The sequence below is a fragment of the Mobula birostris genome, chromosome 8, assembly GCF_030028105.1.
Source record: "Mobula birostris isolate sMobBir1 chromosome 8, sMobBir1.hap1, whole genome shotgun sequence".
NCBI classification, from domain to species: Eukaryota; Metazoa; Chordata; class Chondrichthyes; order Myliobatiformes; family Myliobatidae; genus Mobula; species Mobula birostris.
In genome coordinates this window covers 57,745,535-57,766,349 of record NC_092377.1, presented here as the reverse complement: position 1 = coordinate 57,766,349, position 20,815 = coordinate 57,745,535, and the positions used below count along the sequence as shown (strand labels likewise).

The following is a 20,815-nucleotide window of genomic DNA, read 5'->3' as shown; positions in this document are numbered from 1 at the left end:
CTCACTCTCTCTCTCCCCAACGGTACAACAACAGCGATTACTTCGAACTGCACTAGACTGAACTGAACTCTGCTTCACCTTAAGACTGATCATTTTACCCCTAGACTGCGATAGAGCTTGGTTGATTCCTACTACCCTATTTCTGTGTATATGTGCATACTATCATTGCTAACCTGTTACATTTATATCCTTGCGGTTAGTGTACTGTATTACTTACTTCTTTAATAAAACTTTATTAGTTCCTAGTAATCACAGACTCCAATGAGTGGTCCATTTCTGCTGGTTTGGCAACCCAGTTACGGGGTACGTAACACTAGGTACAGCTCAAATGCTGTCGATAAATTTGCCGACACTACAACTATTGTTGGCAGAATTTCAGATGGTGATGAGGAGGCGTACAAGGCTGAGTGGTATCACAGCAGTAATGTTGCACTCAATGTCAGTAAGACCACGGAACTGACTGTTTACTTCAGGAAGTGGAAGTCAAGGGAATACACACCACTCCTCATCAAGGCATCAGAAGTGGAAAGGGTGACCAGTTTCAAGTTCCTGGGTGTCAACAACTCTGAGGATTTATCCTGGGCCTAACATATTGATTACAAAGAAGGCATGGCAGTGGCTATACTTCATTAGGAATTTGAGGAGAATTGTTATGTCACCAAAGACTCTCACAGATTTCCATAATGTACTGTGGAGAGCATTCTAACTGGTTGCATCACCATTTAGTATGGAGGAGCCATGGCACAGGATTAGAAAAAGCTGCAGAAATTTGTAAGCTCTGCCAGATTCATCATGGGCACTACCTCTCCAATATCTAGGACATCTTCAAAAGACGATGCCTCAAAAGGCTGCATCGATCGTTAAGGACCCCCTCACCCAGGATATGCCCAGTTCTCATTGCTACCATCAAGGAGGTGGTACAGGAGCCTGAAGACACGCACTCAACTTTTCAGGAACAGCTTCTTCTCCTTTGCCATCAGATTTCAGAATGGGCAATGAATCCATGAACACTTCCCTAATATTTCTTCCCTCTCTTCTTGCATTACTTATCTAATTAAATTTTATATTATATATATATATACTTATTGTAATTTCTATTTTTATTATGTGCTGCCCCAAAAGAACAAATTTCTTGACAAATGCCAGTGATATTAAACCTGATTCTGAACACCATGATCCCTCTGTTCCCTCACACTGTTAGGAATCCTGCCAGTAACTTTGTACTCCGCCATCAAGTTGAACCTTCCGGAGTGAATTACTTCACACTTTTCCAGATTGAACTCCATCTGTCACTTCTCAGCCAAGCTCTGTGTCCTGTTAATGGCCTGTTGTAACCTACGACAACCTTCTACCACCAGCAATCTTCATGTCATCTGCAAATTACTAACCCATCTTTACACTTCCTCATCGAAGTCATTTATAAAAATCACAAAGAGCAGGAGTCCCAGAACAGATTTCTGCAGAATACAACGAGTCACTGACCTCCAGGAAGAATACACTCCATCTACTATCACCCTCTGCCTTCTCGGGACAAGCCAGTTCTGAATCCACACAGCTAAGTTTCCCTGGTTGCAATCCCTCTTGAGTTTCTGAATGAACCTATCATGGGAAATTCAAAGTCCTTACTAAAATCCATATAAACCACACACACAGCACTGCCTTCATCAATTTATTTTGTCTCTTTCTTAAAGTCACTCAGGCTTGGGAGGCATGCCCTGCCCCTCACAGTGATGCTGACTATCCCTAATCAGACTGTGCTTCTCCAAATCCTGTCTCTAAGAATTCCTCTCCAATAGTTTGCCCACTGTTGATGTAGGACTCACTGGTGTATAATTCCCAGGATTATCTTTATTACTGCTCTTGAACAAAGGAGTACATCTGTCATCTTCCAACTTCTGGTTCTACTCCTGTGGTTAGTGAGGACACAAAGATCATTGCCAACAACTCAGCAGTTTCTTCCCTCACTTCCCACAGTAACATGGGGTATTTCCTGTCTGGCTCTGGGGACCTAACTATGTTTGTTCAAAAGTTTCCACACTGCCTCTTTCTTAACCTCAACATGTTCCAGCACATTAGGCTGTACTAAGCTGATCTCAGATTTGTCAAGGTCCCTCTCCCTGGTAAATCCTGAAAAGTATTCATTAAGGACCTCCCTTACCTCATCCTTCTGTTTCATAATATTGTAAAATACTTTAAAATAGTTTTCTTCAAATACACTTACACATTAACTTGATAACACAATGCATTAAAATGAGGATCGTATGACTTTATTTATATTTTACATTCTAATCAAAGTTTAGTATTGTAGGTTCATGACCTGTTTCTTTTACAAAATGCAGGAAGTCTGCAGGCTTTATACCCATTGTAGCTGAATTAGTCATTGGGTGAAAATAGATTCTTTTATGTTCTCCATTTACAAAGTCTGAATCCAATTCAAATTTTATATCCCCTTGTTTATCACAAAACAGAGCAAACGGTGTCGCACAACCTTGACCAACTTTTAGTTTTTCTAGCATTGTCCCTTCATCTGCAAAGCGTAGATTTCCACTTCCAACACCCAGCTTCTTTGCTAAGTCATTCAAATTGACTTGTCTATTGTGTAAGACAGTCACCAACCACAAGCTTTTTTTCTTCTTGTCCTTAAGGAACAAGTTCTTACTGTGCGCCCCCTCAAGGTGTTGCACATATGGCATCATAGCCTCAACTGTAAAGACCTGTTAAAAAAAATCAGAAGAACAGGATATTAGACTTAAAAAGGGACATAATTATGCCTTGTGCACTCTTGATTAATTACATCCTACCCTCTAATCTCAACTAACGTTTACATATGCTCTTGAAAAATTTTTTGTGAAGTCATTAAAAATAACTATAATCATAACCAATAGGAAGCCAATGGGGAATAAAACACTAGAAATAAAAAGCTGATTTCAATAAAACCATCAAGGTCTGGATTTTATCCTGCACATAACTTTTAAAGCAAAGAGTTTCTGAGATCACTGTAGAAATTATTTCATTAACTTCAGTGCTCTTTCTTAGCAATTGGTCTGCAATGAATACAAGAAACTGCAGAGATTTGTGGGCACAGGTAAACACATCACAGAAATTAGCCTCCTCACCATGGACTCTGCCCACACTCATTTCTGCCTTGGTAAGGCAAGCAGCATAATCAAAGGCCGCACACACACCCCAGGACATGCTATCCTCTACCCCCACCCCCATTGGACAGAAAATACAAAAGCCTGTAAGTACATACCACTGGGATCAAGGACAGTTTCTACTCTGCCTGTTATGGAAACACCAATACCCAGGAATGGAAAAGGCTACCGAATGTGGTAGATACAGCCTAATCCATCACAGGCAAAGCCCTCTCCACAACTGAATACATTTACATGGAGTGCTGCCACAAGAAAGCAACTTCCATCATCAAAGACCCCCACCATCCAGGCCATACCCTCTTCTCGCTACTATTACTGGAGAGGAGATACAGAAGCCTTGGGTCCTATGCCACCAGGTTCAGGAACAGTAATTACCCCACAAACATCTTGCTCCTGAACCAACATGGATAACTTCAATCACCGGTACTCTGAGCTGATTATTTGATCTACAGACTCACTTTCAAGGACTCTCTGCAACTTGCATTCTCAGTAATTTTTTAATTGCATTTTGTCTTCTTTTGCACATTGGTTGTTTGTCAGTCTTTGTTTATGTATTATTTTTCATAAATTCTATTTTTTCCCAGCAAAAGCCTGCAACCAAATGAATCTCAAGGCAGTAGATGGTAACTTTGATAATAAATCTGCTTTGAACTCTGAATATTGTGCAGTCAACAGTGAACATCCCTATATCACCTTACAGTTGAAGAAAGGTCATTGATAAGCAGCAGATAATGGTTGGGTTGAGGACATACCTCAATAATGACCTGAAAAGATGTCCTGTGGTTGAGATGATTGACCAACTATCTCTACACCGATTTTTCTATGGACTCCAAACAGCAGAGGATTCCTTTACCACTATCACCTTACCGCCTGATTACTATTGATTCTCCTTTATTAAATACTCAATCAAATGTTGCACTAATGTCAAAGGCAGTTAGTCTCACCTCAGCTCTGGAGTTCAGCTTTTTTCCACACTTAGACTAAGGCAGTAATCAGGTCAGGAGCTGAGTGAATTAATTGGGCAAACCCAAGCAGAGATTCGGTAGTACACCATTGCTAAACAAGTGCTGCATAATGGTATGGAATATCCCTTCCATCAGCTCGCTGATGACTGACAGTAGACCAATGGAGCAGTAACTGGGCCAGTTGGAGTTATCCTGCTTCTTGTAGACAACACACCTGGTTTATTTTCCACAATGCCGGATAGATGCCAATGTTGTAGCTGCACTAGAACAGCTTGGCCAAGGGCATGGCAAGTTCTGGAGCAAAAGTCTTCAGTATTCTTGCTGGAATATTGCTAGTACCCATAGCCCTTGTTGTATCCAATGCTTTTTGCAATGAATTGGCTTAAGAGTGGTATCCATCATGCTGGAGACCACTGGAGGAGGTCAAGATGGATCACCCACTTTGCATATCTGGCTGAGAAAAAGGGCAAACTGTACAGGGCAGTAAAATCATTCTCATAACCTATTAATATCATTGGAATTATCTAACTAGCTGTGTTTGGTCACTGAAGAGATTAAACAGAAATGGAATGTATACAGCGCAAAATCTATACTGAAGATAAATTACATTGAAGGGAAAAACAAGCAATTAAGAGTTGCAGATGGAAGCCTGATATAGAATCATGCAGCATTTTAACAATTTTTAGTAGCTTCCACCTTCTCTTGCTTCCCTTTTGAACTTGCTGACTTGAGCAGGGTAATGATTCAATAGTTGATAGAACAGGTCCCAAGATGTCCTTGGTGACACATACTTAAACTGAAGGACTTGGTAAGTACCAGATTATTGGAAGTGTACAGGAAATAAATGAACAGGCATACGGGATACTTGCTATTAATGCTGACTGCATGGAATACAAACCATAAAAAATATGCTGTATTGTATGAAACTATAGTCTTACGGGAACTTGAATTTTTAGAAGTGTAAACTGTATGAACTCTTTCTGTTTACTATTTCCTATACTTCACAAGCCGTTCCCCAGAGCTTATTCTATCCTGTATGTTCCTCAGCAAACATGGAGATCTGTATCTGGAAATTTCTCATTTTCTTTTTAAATGATTAAGATGGATAGCTATTTACTTAGGCAATGTCTTGAACAGAAGTGCAGCAGTACTTTTTGGGGGTGGGGAGAGCCAGAATAGTAACCCTATAAGTTTTTAAGAGCCATTCATATAAGCAGGCAAATCTTAAATCTTCTTGAGGGTGCCTACTATTGTCCTTCTGACTGCAATCTGACATTAGAATTCTCCTGGAATCCAATAGTAAATCAACCTCTTGGAGTTTTCTTGATGTTCCAGGAAAACAGGAAATTGTGCCAGGTTTTAAATTCTATTTGAATAGTAATGGTTCTGAACAAAAAAGAGGTTACCTCTAGGTCACTCGTGATTTCAAAATTAAGCCACTTAACAAATGCAGTTACATGGTTTCAGGTTTCTTTTCTAGTTTTTTAAAAATTATTCTTAAATTTTGTTATGCTGTGATTAACTTTTAGTACATTTTAAAGTTTTTTTGTGAATGTCAACGTTCAAAAACTTTCAGAGAAAGGCAGTTTTGCTTGGGGGGGGATGACTTCCAAAGCTCCACAGGGATCTCCCCCTCCCACTCCCACTCCTAAATCTCTTACTAGCTCTTCTTTCAGTTAGTCCTGACGAAGGGTCTCGACCTGAAACGTCGACTGTACCTCTTCCTAGAGATGCTGCCTGGCCTGCTGCATTCACCAGCAACTTTAATGTTTGTTGCTTGTTTTGGTCCTATTCAGGTTCCCCTACTTAGTTCTTTTCCCGTTACACTTAAACTGTATTGGCACAAGTTTCTACACTCCAACAGTTCTCAGAAATGTCATTACCGGTGTAAAGATGTGAACAGGGTGGAAAATGGAAGCATAGTCCATATAGTTGACACATTAGAGCCAATATCCATTTTAAGCCTTTGACTCCCACAGTTATCTTGACTTCACTGCTTCTTGTAAGAACCCCACATTACTTTCTCTCATTTCCTTCCGTTTTATCAGGTCTGATGATAAGACTTTCCACACAAAGCTTTGAAAATGTCTCATTTTCTTTTACCATGGATTCCCTGGTACCATAATTGACAGGCCTCTTAACCACATCTCCTTTTCTGCACCTCTGTTCTTGCCCACTCTCTTGCAAAGGATAGGAATCCCTTACTTACACCTTTCATCCTACCAGGTTCCACATACAGTAGTTTATTCTCTGTATTATTTGCCATCTTCATTGGGACTCCACCACCAGGCACATCCCCCTCTTCCTTTCAGCATTCCAAAGAGACCATTCCCACCAGTATTCACCAATCTAGTCATGCACTTTCCCATGCAACCACAGGAGATGCAACACCTACTTTGCTTCCTATTATCTTAATTCCGAGGCGCCTAGGGGCGACTTGAGTAGCAGCAGTACTCTCAATGGATATGATTAAATATTCGCATTTCAGCCTGATACAGCTAAAAAGGACAACTGCTTCCAAGTTCAGTACAGTCAACAAAAAAGCCTTAACGCATTTAAATGAAATATCACTGCTTAAAACCGACGGAAACAACATTGATTGTGGACGGAAGCGACCTCACAGCATTCCACCGAGGAAGTGTGGGTGTAGATCAGGGATACAAGTGCGTTTAAGGAAACGGGGTTTTAAACTCCCAATACCGATTATGTTGCTAGCAAACGTGCAGTCTCTGGTGAATAAATTCGATGATCTCAGAGCTAGGGTGCTGAATCATAGGACTTTAGGACCACGTGTGTCCTTTGTTTCACAGAACCCTGGTTAACCCCTTCCATACTGGATGCAGCGATTCAGATTGACCGGTTTACTATACACCGTCAAGATAGATCTGTAGAGTCTCTCAAAAGCAGAGGTGGAGGAGTAGGCCTCATGATCAACCCTTCTTGGTGCACAAATATTTCTGTGCTGTCCCAATTCTGCTCACCAGTCCTGGAATATCTAACAGTTAAGCGCCATCATTTTCATCTACCACGGGAGTTCTCCGGGTCATTTTGGTAGCAGTATACATTCCACCTCAGGCCAATGTCAATCAGGCTTCAGATGATCTGAGCAATGGGATCAACATGCATGAAACAGTGCACCCTAATGCCTTCACCATCATTTCGGGAGATTTTAACCAGGCCAGTCTGAAAAAAATCACTAAGCAATTAGCATCAACAGATCACTTGCAATACCAGAGGAAACAACACACTGGACCATTGTTACACCACCATCAAGAATGCCTACCGTGCTATTCCATGCCCTCACTTCAAGAAGTCTGATCACCTGGCTGTACTTCTACTCCCTGAGTATAGGCAGCACCAGTAGTGAGGACCAAGAAGGTATGGACAAGAGAAGCACAGGAGCGCTTACAGGACTGCTTTGAATCGGTGGACTGGACTGTATTCTGGGATTCATCTTCGAACCTGGATGAGTATGCTGCAGTTGTACCAACTTCATTAAAACCTGTGTGGATATGTATGTGCCTGCAAAGACTTACTGTACATTCCCAAACCAAACGCCGTGGATGAACCAGGAGGTACATCGTCTGCTGAGGGCATTCAAGTCTGGCAACCCAGGCCTGTACCAGAAAACCAGGTATGATTTGTGGAGGGCTATTTCAAGGGTGAAGAGGCAATTTCAAACAAGGTTGGAGGCGACATCAGATGCACGGCAACTCTGGCGGGGTCTGCAAGACATTACTTCCTACAAAGCAAAACCCAATAGCATGAATGGCAGCGATGCTTCACTACCAGATGATCTCAACACCTTCTATGCCTACTTTGAAAGGGAGAATACAACTACAGCTGTGAAGATCCCTGCTGCACCTGATAACCCTGTGATCTCTGTCTCAGAGGCCAATGTTAGGCTGTCTTTAAAGAGAGTGATCCCTTGCAAGGCAAAAGGTCCCGATGGAGTACCTGGTAAGGCTCTGAAAACCTGTGCCAACCAACTGGTGGGAGTATTCAATGACATTTTCAACCTCTCACTGCTACGGGCAGAAGTTCCCACTTGCTTCAAAAAGGCAACTATCATACCAGTGCTTAAGAAGAATAATGTGAGCTGTCTTAATGACTATCGCCTGGTAGCACTCAAGTCTACAGTGATGAAATGCTTTGAGAGGTTGGTCCTAACTAGAATGAACTCCTGCCTCAGCAAGGACTTGGAACCACTGCAATTTGCCTTTCGCCACAATAGGTTAACGGCAGATGCAATCTCAATGGCTCTTCACATGACTTTAGACCACTTGGACAACACAAACACCTATGTCAGGATGCTGTTCATCGAATATAGCTCAGCATTTAATACCATCATTCCCATAATCCTGTTTGAGAAGTTGCAGAACCTGGGTCTCTATACCTCCCTCTGCAATTGGATCCTCAACTTCCTAGCTGGAAGACCACAATCTGTGCAGATTGGTGATAACATATCCTCTTCACTGATGATCAACACTGGTGCACCTCTGGGGTGTGTGCTTAGCCCACTGCTGTACTCTCTATATACACATGACTGTGTGGCTAGGCAGAGCTCAAATACCATCTATAAATCTGCTAATGATACAACCATTGTTGGTAGAATCTCAGCTGGTGACGAGAGGGCATACTGGAGTGAGATATACCAACTAGTGGAGTAGTGTCGCAGCAACAATCTGGGACTCAATGCAGTAAGACGAAGGAGCTGATCGTGGAGTTCCAGAAGGGTAAGACGAAGGAACACATACCAATCCATAGAGGGATCAGAAGTGGAGAGAGTGAGCAGTTTCAAGTTCCTGGGTGTCAAGATCTCTGAGGATCTAATCTGGTCCCAACATATCGATGCAAGCATATCGATGCAGTTATAAAGAAGGCAACACAGCGGCTAAATTCATTGGAGTTTGAAGAGATTTGGTATGTCAACAAATACACTCAAAAACTTCTTAGATATACCATGGAGAGCATTTTGACAGGCTGCATCACTGTCTGGTATGGGGGGTGGGGGGGCAGGCTTCTGCACAGGACCGAAAGAAACTGCAGAGGGCTGTAAATTTAGTTGGCTCCATCTTGGGTACTAGCCTACAAAGTACCCAGGATATCTTCAAGGAGCGGTGTCTCAGAAAGGCAGCGTCCATTATTAAGGACCTCCAGCACTCAAGGCAAGCCCTTTTCTCACTGTTACCATCAGACAGGAGGTACAGAAGCCTTAAGGCACACACTCAGCAATTCACGAACAGCTTTTTCCCCTCTGCCATCAATTCCTAAATGGATTTTGAACCCTTGGACACTACCCCATTTTTTTATATTTCTGTTTTTTGCACGATTTTTAATCTGTTGATGACACAAAGGTTGGGGGTGTTGTGGATAGTGTGAAGGGCTGTCAGAGGTTACAGCAGGACACTGATAGGATGCAAAACTGGGCTGAGAACTGGCAGATGGAGTTCAACCCAGTTAAGTGTGAGGTGGTTCATTTTGGTAGGTCAAATACGATGGTAGAATGTAGTATTAATGGTAAGACTCTTGGCAGTGCGGAGGATCAGAGGGATCTTGGTCTGCGCAGGTTGATTCTGTGGTTAAGAAGGCATACGGTGCATTGGACTTCATCAACCGTGGGACTGAGTTTAAGAGCCGAGAGGTAATGTTGCAGCTATATAGGACCCTGGTCAGACCCCACTTGGAGTACTGTGCTCAGTTCTGGTCATCTCACTACAGGAAGGATGTGGAAACTATAGAAAGGGTGCAGAGGAGATTTACAAGGATGTTGCCTGGATTGGGGAGTATGCTTTATGACAGGGGTGGCCAACCTTTTACATTCCACACATCAATTTTTTCACTCACGAGTTCAGATGCGCCATACAACTCTTGTACTCCCATTCAATTCTTGTAAAAATATTAATATAGAACGCGTGCGTGAAAAAAATTGACGGATGGAATGTTGACGGTTGGCCACCCCTGCTTTATGAGAATAGGTTGCGTGAATTTGGCGTTTTCTCCTTGAGCGACGGAGGACGAGAGGTGACCTGATAGAGGTGTATAAGATGATGAGAGGCATTGATCGTGTGGGTAGTCAGAGCTTTTTCCCAGGGCTGAAATGGCTGTCACAAGAGAACACAGTTTTAAAATGCTTGAAAGTAGGTACAGAGATGTCAGGGTTAAATTTTTTTATGCAGAGAGTGGTGATTGCGTGGAATGGGCTGCCGGCGATGGTGGTGGAAGCAGATACAATAGGGTCTTTTAAGAGACTCCTAGATAGGTACAGGGAGCTTAGAAAAAAACCCTCTAATGGGTAACCGTAGGTAATTTCTAAAATAAGTACATGTTCAGCACAGCATTGTGGACCAAAGGGCCCTGTATTGTGCTATAGTTTTTCTATGTTTTTATTCACTATAGGTATACTGTAATTGATTGATTTATTTATTATTTTATTTTGTGGTTTTTTTTCTTCTTCTTCTATATTATGTATTGCATTGAACCGCTGCTGCTAAGTTAACAATTTTCACGTCACATGCCAGTGATAATAAATCTGATTCTGATTCTGATTCTGATCCAGGAACTCAAACAGTTCTTCTGGTGAAGCAGCAACTTACTAGCATTTTTTCCAATGGAGTGTATTGCTGTTGGTACTCACAAGGTGATCTCCCCAATGTTGAAGAGGACCACACTGGACTGGGCTCCCTGTCTGGAATTTTCACCTGGCCCATAAATATACCCTTGCACTCACCTGGGCCAAATGCAGAGACCTTCTGCTTTCCAGAGTCCAACAGCAAGGTTGAAATAATAATTGAGTTATGGGTGATTAAGTACAAAGGCTCTGAAGCTACAGGTAGAGCACAGACCAGTATAGTACAGGAACAGGTCCTTCAGTCTACTCTGTCTGTGCCGACCATAATGACAAATTAAACTTATCCTATCTGCCTGCATATAGACATAGAACATAGAATAGTACAGCACAGTACAGGCCCTTCGGCCCACAATGTTGTGCCGACCCTCAAACCCTGCCTCCCATATAAGCCCCCACCTTAAATTCCTCCATATACCTGTCTAGTAGTCTCTTAAACTTCACTAGTGTATCTGCCTCCACCACTGACTCGGGTAGTGCATTCCACGAACCAACCACTCTCTGAGTAAAAAACCTTCCTCTAATATCCCCCTTGAACTTCCCACCCCTTACCTTAAAGCCATGTTCTCTTGTATTGAGCAGTGGTGCCCTGGGGAAGAGGCGCTGGCTATCCACTCTATCTATTCCTCTTATTATCTTGTACACCTCTATCATGTCTCCTCTCACCCTCCTTCCCTCCAAAGAGTAAAGCCCTAGCTCCCTTAGTCTCTGAACATAATGCATACTTTCTAAACCAGGCAGCATCCTGGTAAATCTCCTCTGTACCCTTTCCAATGCTTCCACATCCTTCCTATAGTGAGGTGACCAAAACTGGACATAGTACTCCAAGTGTGGCCTAACCGGAGTTTTATAGAGCTGCATCATTACATTGCGACTCTTAAACTCTATCCCTCGACTTATGAAAGCTAACACCCCATAAGCTTTCTTCACTACCCTATCCACCTGTGAGGCAACTTTCAGGGATCTGTGGACATGTACCCTGAGATCCCTCTGCTCCTCCACACTACCAAGTATCCTGCCATTTACTTTGCACTCTGCCTTGGAGTTTGACCTTCCAAAGTGTACCACCTCACACTTCTCCGGGTTGAACTCCATCTGCCACTTCTCAGCCCACTTCTGCATCCTATCAATGTCTCTCTGCAATATTTGACAATCCTCTACACTATCTACAACACCACCAACCTTTGTGTCGTCTGCAAACTTGCCAACCCACCCTTCTACCCCCACATCCAGGTCGTTAATAAAAATCACGAAAAGTAGAGGTCCCAGAACAGATCCTTGTGGGACACCACTAGTCACAATCCTCTAATCTGAATGTACTCCCTCCACCACCACCCTCTGCCTACTGCAGGCAAGCCAATTCTGAATCCACCTGGCCAAACTTCCCTGGATCCCATGCCTTCTAACTTTCTGAATAAGCCTACCGTATGGAACCTTGTCAAATGCCTTACTAAAATCCATATAGATCACATCCACTGCACTACCCTCATCTATATGCCTGGTCACCTCCTCAAAGAACTCTATCAGGCTTGTTAGACACGATCTGCCCTTCACAAGGCCATGCTGACTGTCCCTGATCAGATCATGATTCTCTAAATGCCTATAGATCCTATCTCTAAGAATCTTTTCCAACAGCTTTCCCATCACGGACGTAGGGCTCACTGGTCTATAATTACCCGGACTATCCCTACTACCTTTTTTGAACAAGGGAACAAAATTCGCCTCCCTCCAATCCTCCGGTACCATTCCCGTGGACAACGAGGACATAAAAATCCTAGCCAGAGGCTCAGCAATCTCTTCTATCACCTCGTGGAGCAGCCTGGGGAATATTCTGTCAGGCCCCGGGGACTTATCTGTCCTAATGTATTTTAACAACTCCAACATCTCCTCTCCCTTAATATCAACATGCTCCAGAACATCAACCTCACTCATATTGTCCTCACCATCATCAATTTCCCTCTCATTGGTGAATACCGAAGAGAAGTATTCATTGAGGACCTCGCTCACTTCCATAGCCTCCAGGCACATCTTCCCACCTTTATCTCTAATCAGTCCTACCTTCACTCCTGTCATCCTTTTTTTTCTTCACATAATCTATATGATCTATATTCCTTCATGCTCTGCATTTTCATATGCCTTTCTAAGTGTATCTTAAATGGCACTCTTGAGTCTGCTTCCATAAACACCTCTGGCAGCCCTACAACTCTGAAATATTTAAGCCTGCTCATCTCCTTTAAACTTTTCCTCCCTCTACTGTTTGACATTCTTACCCTGGGAAAAGGACTCTATTTACCCTATCTGTGACTGACATAATTTTATAAACCTGTTACAAGGTCTCCGCTCATCTTGGACACTACAGAAAAAGCAATCCAAGTTTCCCCAACCTCTCCTTATTGCTAATATTCTGTATTCCAGGCAACATCTTGGTGAACCTCTTCTGCACCCTTTCCAAAACCGCCATGTCCTTCCTGTAATGGGTGACCAGAACTCCAAATGCATCCTCAACAAAGATTTGTACAGCTGCAACATGACGTTCTGACACTTATTGTCAATGCCCAGATTGATGAAGCCAAGCACATCACATGACTAGATAAGAAATGTATAACCACTTTCATGGGGCTATACTACAGACCACTAACAGTCAGAGGGATTGAGAGGAACATATTTGTAGAGAGATCACAGACTGTTGCAGGAAACGTAAGATTGTTACAGTAGATGAATTTAACTTTCCACATATTGACTGGGACTCCCATACTGTAAAAGGACTAGATGGGATAGAGTTTGTCAAATGAGTTTAGGAAAGTTTCCTGAGTCAGTACATGAAAGCCCCAAGTGATAGATAGATCTGCTATTAGAGAATGAGATAGGGCAGGTGACAGAAGTTTGTGTAGGGGAACACTTTGCATCTAGTGATCACAATGTCATAAGTTTCGGAGTAAGAATGGAAAAAGATAGGTCTGGTCCACTGATTGAGATTCTAAATTGGAGAAAAGCTAATTTTGATGGTATTAGAAATAATTTGGCAAGTGTGGATTGTGACAGGCTGTTTTCTGGCAAAGGTGTACTTACTAACTGGGAGACCTTCAGAAGTTAAATTTTGAGAGTACAAAGCTTGTATGTGCCAGTCAGAATAAAAGATAAAGATAACAAGTGTAAAGAACCTTGGTTTTCAAGAGTTACCAAGGACTTGGTTAAGAGAGAAAAAAAAAGAGCAGGTATAGGCAGATAGGAAAACATGGGGTGCTTATGGAGAATAAGAAATGCTAGAGAACATCCAGGGCCTGACAAGGTGTTCCCTCAGACCCTACGGGAGGCAATTACAGAAATTGCTGGGGCCCTAGCAAAGATATTTAAAACATCCTTAGTGACAAGAGAGATACCAGAGGATTGGAGGATAGACAATGTTGTTCCGCTGTTTAAAAAAGGCCTTAAACATAAACCGAGTTATACGCTCATGACTCTGACATCAGTTGTAGGAAAGTTATTGGAAGATATTCTAAGGGGCTATATATATAAATATTTGGACAGATGTGGACTGATTAAGGATAATCAGCATGGCTTCATGCGTGGTAGGTCATGTCTAACCAATCTTATAGTTTTTTGAGGAAGTTACTAGGAAAGTGGATGAAGGCAAAGCAGTGGATGCCACCTACATGGATGTCGACAAGGTCTCTGACTGAGACTAGTGCTGTGCCACAGAGATCAGTGCTGGGTCCTTTGTTGTTTGACATCTATATCAATGATCTGGATGATAACGAGGTCAACTGGATCAGCAAATTTGTGGATGCCACCAAGATTGGGTGTGTAGTGGACAGCGAGGAAGGCTATCATGGCTTGCACAGGAATCTGGATCAGCTTGAAAAATGGACTGAAAAATGGCAGGTGGAATTTAATGCGGACAAGTGCGAGGTGTTGCACTTCGGTCGGACCAACCAGGGTAGGTCTTGCATAGTGAACCGTAGGGCACTGAAAAGTGTGGTAGAACAATGGGATCTGGTAATACCATAAGGACCATACGACATAGGAGCAGAATTAGGCCATTCAGCCCATCAAGTCTGCATCACCATTAACATCATTCACTACTCTCTGGCTAAAAAAAAATTCTCCTTACCTCTCTGTTCTAAAAGGTCACCCCCTCAATTTTGATGCTGTGCCCTCTAGGTCTGGATACCCCCACTATAGAAAACATCCTCTCCAAATCCACCTCACCTAGTCCTTTCAACATTCGGAAAGTTTCAATGAGATCCCCTGCATTCTTCTAAATTCCAGTGAGTACAGGCCCAAAGCACCAAATGCTCTTGATATGTTAACCCCTTCAATCCCAGAATCATGGTTATGGTCCATAATTCATTGAAAGTGGTGTCACAGGTAGATCTAGTCATAAAGAAAACTTCTGATACATTGGCCTTCATAAATAAAAGTATTGAGTACAGGAGATGGGATGTTACGTTGAAGTTGTCTAAGACATTGGTGAGTCCTGTCAAAGGGATTTGGCATGAAATGTATACTGTACTCTTTTCCTAGATGCTGCCTGGCCTGCTGAGTTCCTCTACCATTTTGTGTGTGTTGCTAAGGCATTGGTGAGGCCTAGTTTGGAGTACTGTGTGCAGTTTTAGTCACCTACTTACAGGAAAGAATATAGAACATAGAAATCTACAGCAAATTACAGGCCCCTCAGCCCACAATGTGGTGCTGACCATGTAACCTACTCTAGAAACTGCCTAGAGTTACCCTACCGCATAGTAAATAAGGTTGAAAGAGTGCAGAGAAAACTTACAAGGATGTTGCCGAGTCTGGAGGACTTGAGTTATAAGGAAAGATTGAATAGGTTAAGACTTTATTCTTTGAAGATTGAGAGGAAATTTGATAGAAGTATACAAAATTATGAGGGGTATAGACAGGGTAAATGCAAACAGACTTTTTCCACTGAGGTTGGGTGGGACTACAACCAGAAGTCATGGGTTAAAGGTGAAAGATGAAAAGTTTAAAAGGGAACATGACAGGAACCTTCTTCACTCAGAGGATGGTTAGAATGTGAAATGAGCTGGCAGCACAGGCGGTGCATGCAAGCTCAATTTCAACATTTAAGCAAATTTTGGATAGGTATGTGGATAGTAGCGGTATGGAGAGCTATAGTCCTGATGCAGGTCGATTGGGAGTAGGCAGTTTAAATGGGCTGAAGGGTGTGTTTCTGCGCTCTACTTTTCTATGAATTCATTACTACTGTTATCTACTTACCTTGTCACTTTCAAGGAACTATGGACTTTTACTGCCAAATCCCTCTGTATATCAATGCTCCAAAGGGTCCCAACATTTATATTACATTTGAACTCCCAAAAACTACAACTCATTACACTTGCGCGAATTAAATTCCTTCTGCCATTTATTTGCCCATATCTGCAACTGGTCCATTCCCTGTTGTAACCTTTGGCAACCTTTTTCACTTTCCACAGGTCTGCCAACTTTTGTGTCATTGAGAAACTTACTAATCAGCCTGCCTACATTTTGTCCCAATTATTTATACTTACTTACAAACATACTGGATTTGGTAACCATATTCCCACAGTATTACCATGAAAGGCATCATTAGAACACAACACAAGGCTGCTGTGAAAAAGCAACTACTGAAATGAACTGAAACTGCAATTACATCGGACTTTTGAGTTTATTATTATGGGAGGTCTTTTACGTGCAGGAAGGATGTCTTGTACGCAGGCGTCCTTAAACGACAGGCCACAGCCAGCATGACCCCGCCCCTTCATTCGTGCTGTCTGAACTGGATGAATGGGTTGATTTATTTGGAACAGAGTTTGAGGGACGTGGAACTGAGCTGTAGAAAACTAAGGGAGGCCCTTAAACCGTCGACAAGAACGGCTTAGTTCTCTTAGACGCGCGGCCGAGAACAAGGGTGGGTGAATATAATATAATTGGTAAAAGAGTTTGGAATTGAATTTCACCCAGAAGGTGCAGAATTCCGGGCCTTGCTGGTAAAACGATAGTAAGAGATTCTTAACGTTGGATTGCCCTTTTTTTTGGCTACCATGAAAACAATGGGCCAAATAGCCTCCTTAGTCCAGTCCATTTCTTTCGGGTAAAAATAGTTATTCCAGATACAGTACAGAGATTTAAAGGATACCTTTGCAATAAAAATGTATTTCCGTGACTTACAATGCACTCCACTTGCTCTGACTCTCTGAGTCAAATTTAACTTTGGGTTGTAGTCTCCCTCAGGTTGGGGGCATTGACGCGGTGGGGGGTTGGGTAGGCGCCCGTCTGCGGGTGATCGGTGGGGAAGCGGTAAACGTGGCGTTGGCAGGAAGCTCTGCTTAGCCTGTCACCCTCTGAGTCAATCGATGCCTTGGCACCGGACTCACTCACCTCGGGGTGCTCCTCACATACTGTCTCGATGTTCAGCCCTTTCAGATAATCTTCTAGCTCTTTTCGCATCTCATTCGAAGCCATTCCGTCCTTTTCCTGCAACCGCTCAGCAAAATCGAATGGCTCAGAATGTCACTTCCTGGTCACATCCGCAGGCTCATATTTCACTGCTGGAGACACAAGACCGCGATTGGCATGTACTGTAGTATCAGAATCAGGTTTAATATCACCAGCATATATCGTGAAACTTGTTAACTTTGCGGCAGCAATACATAATAAATACATGATTTTAAAAATATCGTGGAAAAAGCTGAATTACAGTATGTCTATGTATATTAAATAGTTAAAATAAATAGTGCAAAAACAAATAAAAAGTAGTGAGACAATGTTTATAGGTCAAATGTCCATTTAGAAATTGGACGGCAGAGGGGAAGAAGCTGCTCCTGAATCGCTGAGTGTGACTTCAGGCTTCTGTACCTCCTTCCCGATGGTAACAATTGAAGGAGGGCGTGTCGTGGGTAATGGGGGTCCTTAATGATGGACGCCAGCTTCCAGAAGCACCGCTGCTTGAAAATGTCTTGGATACTACGGAGGTTAGTATCCATGGCGGAACTGACTAATTGTACAACTTTCTGCACCTTACTTCAATTCTGTGTAGTAACTTCCCCCCACCACCACCAGACGATGATGCAGCCAGTCAGAGTGCTCTCCACAGTACGCCCTCAGGAGTTTTCGGGTGTTTTTTAGTGATAAACCAAATCTCCTCAAACTCCTAATGAAATATAGTCATTATCTTGCCTTCTTTATAGCTGCATCAATATGTTGCTACCAGGTTAGGTCCTCAAGAGATATTGACACCCAGGAACTTGAAATTGCTCACTCTCTCACCTGACCCCTCAATGAGGATTAGACTGTGTTCTTTTGCCTTACCCTTTCTGAAACCCTCCATCAGCTCTTTGGTCTTACTAGCACTGAGTGCAAGGTTGTTGCTGCACCACTCAACTAGCTGGTCTATCTGGCTCCTGTATGCACACTTGTCACCATTCTGCCAACAATAGTTGTATCATTAGCAAATTTATAGATGGCATTTGAGCTATGCCTAGCAACTTCAATTTTAGCAACTTTCTCCTGTTCGAGTCCTTCCTTGTATCCTTTAGTTGTTGATTTTAAAAAAATGTATGTTTTCTCCAACTTGATCTGGAATATAATAAGCCATCCTGGGATAAAGAGTGATAACACATTGTACATTAGCGGTTTCTTTTGTTGCTATTTATAGACCCACTAAATAGTTTTGCAATTTAATTGTAAGAGAAATTACCTTAATTGCTAAAGCAAATCGTTCGTCCATCAGTAATACTGCACTAGTAGTTGGATTGAATTTGAATTATTTATTTGAAAAAAAACTTTTAATTTTAAAATACAGCGGGAATTCCCACCAGCCTCAGGTCATTGGAGCAAAATAAAGGAGATGCTCAAAATCAGAAACATAAACAGAAAATGCTGTATGCTTTCAGCAAATCAGGCAGTATCTGTGGGAGAAGATTCTGGGTGTCAATATCTCCGAGAACCTAACCTGGATGCAACATATTGATACAGCTATAAAAAAGGCAAGACAGTGGCTATATTTCATCAGAGTTTGAGGAGATTTGGATTGTTAACTAAAACACTTGAAAACGTCTACAAATGTACTGTGGAGAGCATTCTGTTGGCTGCATCACTGTCTGGTATGAGGGGGGGGGGCTACTGCACAAACTCAAAATAAGTTGCAGAAACTCGTAAAATTAGTCAGCTCTATCATGGGTACCAGCCTCCATAGTATCCAAGACATCTTCAAAGAGTGGTGTTTTAAGAAGATGGTGTCCATTATTAAGGAACCCCACCACCCAAGATACGCAGAAGCCTTAAGGCACATACTGAGTGATTCAGGAACAGCTTCTTCCCCTCTGCCATCCGATTCCTAAATGGACATTGAGCTCATGAACACTACCTCACTGCTTTTTTTATTTGTTACTTTGCACTACTTATTTTAATAGAAATGTATATAATTAATGTAACTCAAATTTTTTCTCTATTTGTTTATCATGTATTTCATTGTATTGCTGCTGTAAACTTAACAAAATTTCATGACATATGCCAGTGATATTAAGTATGAATTAAAATAAAAATAGAATTGACCTTTTGGGTCAAGGAGCTTCATCAAAACTATGAAAATGAGAAAATAAATGTTTTATATCGCAGAGCAGAGAGACACTGAGACATCAGAAGGAATATCTCTGATAGGTGCAAATGAAAGTTGCCAAGATAACAATGACAGTAAATAACTGGCACCCTTGGGACTGTGATGGCACCAGACTATTGAATATTGCTGCTATTAATACCCCAGTACACTTACAATTTACTTTTTTTAAATGTTACAATTTGGTGTAATAAATTTTCCTGTGAACCAAGTGACTAAACTGAATAAAGAAAATGGGTTCCCAGTGAGTTGAAAAGAGCAGGGGAAACAGAAACCACCATGATTTATGGGGAAATAAAACTCGATGGCAGATTACCGCACTTTTACTGTATTGGAGAGACATATAAATGAAACAAATTGATACGAAGATTCTGCCACATCCATGGAGAGTAAAATGATTTACCTCAAATAGTTAAATTCAGTATTAGAACTCAATAGTTTTAACATATTCAGATAAATGACTAGGTGACATTTCTCGAAATTACATTGGGTATTGTTTAGAAGGTGGTGATGGCTAAATTATTAAACATATTGAACAAGGTAAATCAATTTCTTGAAGCCTCGGGATCCATGCATACAGGGAGATGGGTTCCGAAGCGGGTAATCAGCACTGATACTCCTGAATGGTGGAAACGGCCGCCCTTTGCCTCTACGAAACTTGGCACCACACCTGCAGCTTTACAACAACCTGTTTTCTCACTTCCGACCTTCACAGACTCACAACGTCTGCAATCTTCTCCCCTCACAACCTGAATCAGGCCTCAGTTCCAAGCACCGTCGGCTGCTCTCCGTTTCCCCGGGACACAGGCCGGCCGCTGGCGTACAGGGGACGCTCCTTCACTACAAATCTGCAGCGCCGAAATTACGCGTCCATGACGCCAGAGCCGTGCATTGTGGGGAATTCAATGGTGGCTTCCATGGACAGGAGGAGGTGAAATACAGCTACGGGAAAACTGCATGTTCGTGTCCTTCATCTTTGCCTGTACGGGGGCTAAGGGGGCTCTCTGCCCTCGGTACTGGTATGTAGGACGGGCCTGGGCCTTCATGATAGTGGGGGAATTTTGTTATTCTTTGTGAATTGTGTGTATTCATCTTTAAAGAGTTTTACTTCATTTTCCCTCTCACCTATGTAGTTTCAGCTCTTTTCATTTACTACACGAACGCAACAAGCCGAAGTTCCCGAAGATTCCCTTCAAGCACTTTGCACCGAACCTGTATCTTTCTCCATTTTCTCATCAACTCTTGTAGTCCATCTCCAGATTCAGAGCTACACCGGACACATTGTCAATCAGGTGACTTAAGCACCAACTTCACCCTGCAAACTCTAATCTCATCCTATCGGAGAACTTTCTTTTGTTTCATTGTCCCAACTCTCTGAAATCTAAAATTAGCTTTCTTTCTTCATCCAGCACATTGTCAGTTCTGCAAGTTGTGGTGTGATCCCACCATCAAT

At 42.3% G+C, this 20,815-nt stretch overlaps 2 protein-coding genes across 9 annotated transcripts in view; one reads left to right on the top strand and one right to left on the bottom strand.

Annotated features, from left to right (window-relative positions):
- Positions 1–2,245: 2,245 nt before the first annotated feature.
- prorsd1 (prolyl-tRNA synthetase domain containing 1) lies at positions 2,246–20,220 on the bottom strand. 6 transcript variants are annotated; one of them, XM_072265230.1, is made up of 3 exons: positions 20,033–20,220; positions 17,127–17,296; positions 2,246–2,714 (listed from the first exon to the last, which is right to left on the bottom strand). In XM_072265230.1, the coding sequence occupies exons 2-3, from the start codon at positions 17,208–17,210 to the stop codon at positions 2,286–2,288; spliced, it is 513 nt and encodes a 170-aa protein (XP_072121331.1). In that variant the 5' UTR covers positions 17,211–17,296; positions 20,033–20,220; the 3' UTR covers positions 2,246–2,285. The 6 variants fall into 6 exon arrangements, with proteins under 6 accessions (XP_072121331.1, XP_072121332.1, XP_072121333.1 ...); XM_072265231.1 differs by having other exon boundaries at positions 20,051–20,220; XM_072265232.1 differs by having other exon boundaries at positions 20,063–20,220.
- Positions 20,073–20,815, top strand: part of mtif2 (mitochondrial translational initiation factor 2) — a 31,272-nt gene continuing 30,529 nt past the window's right edge. For 2 of the 3 annotated variants that reach the window (XM_072265229.1, XM_072265228.1), the window contains exon 1: positions 20,077–20,381. The gene's annotated coding sequence lies outside the window, so the exon portion shown is untranslated. Of the gene's footprint in view, positions 20,382–20,815 lie in introns of all 3 variants that reach the window. The other variant, XR_011886840.1, reaches the window with a different exon arrangement.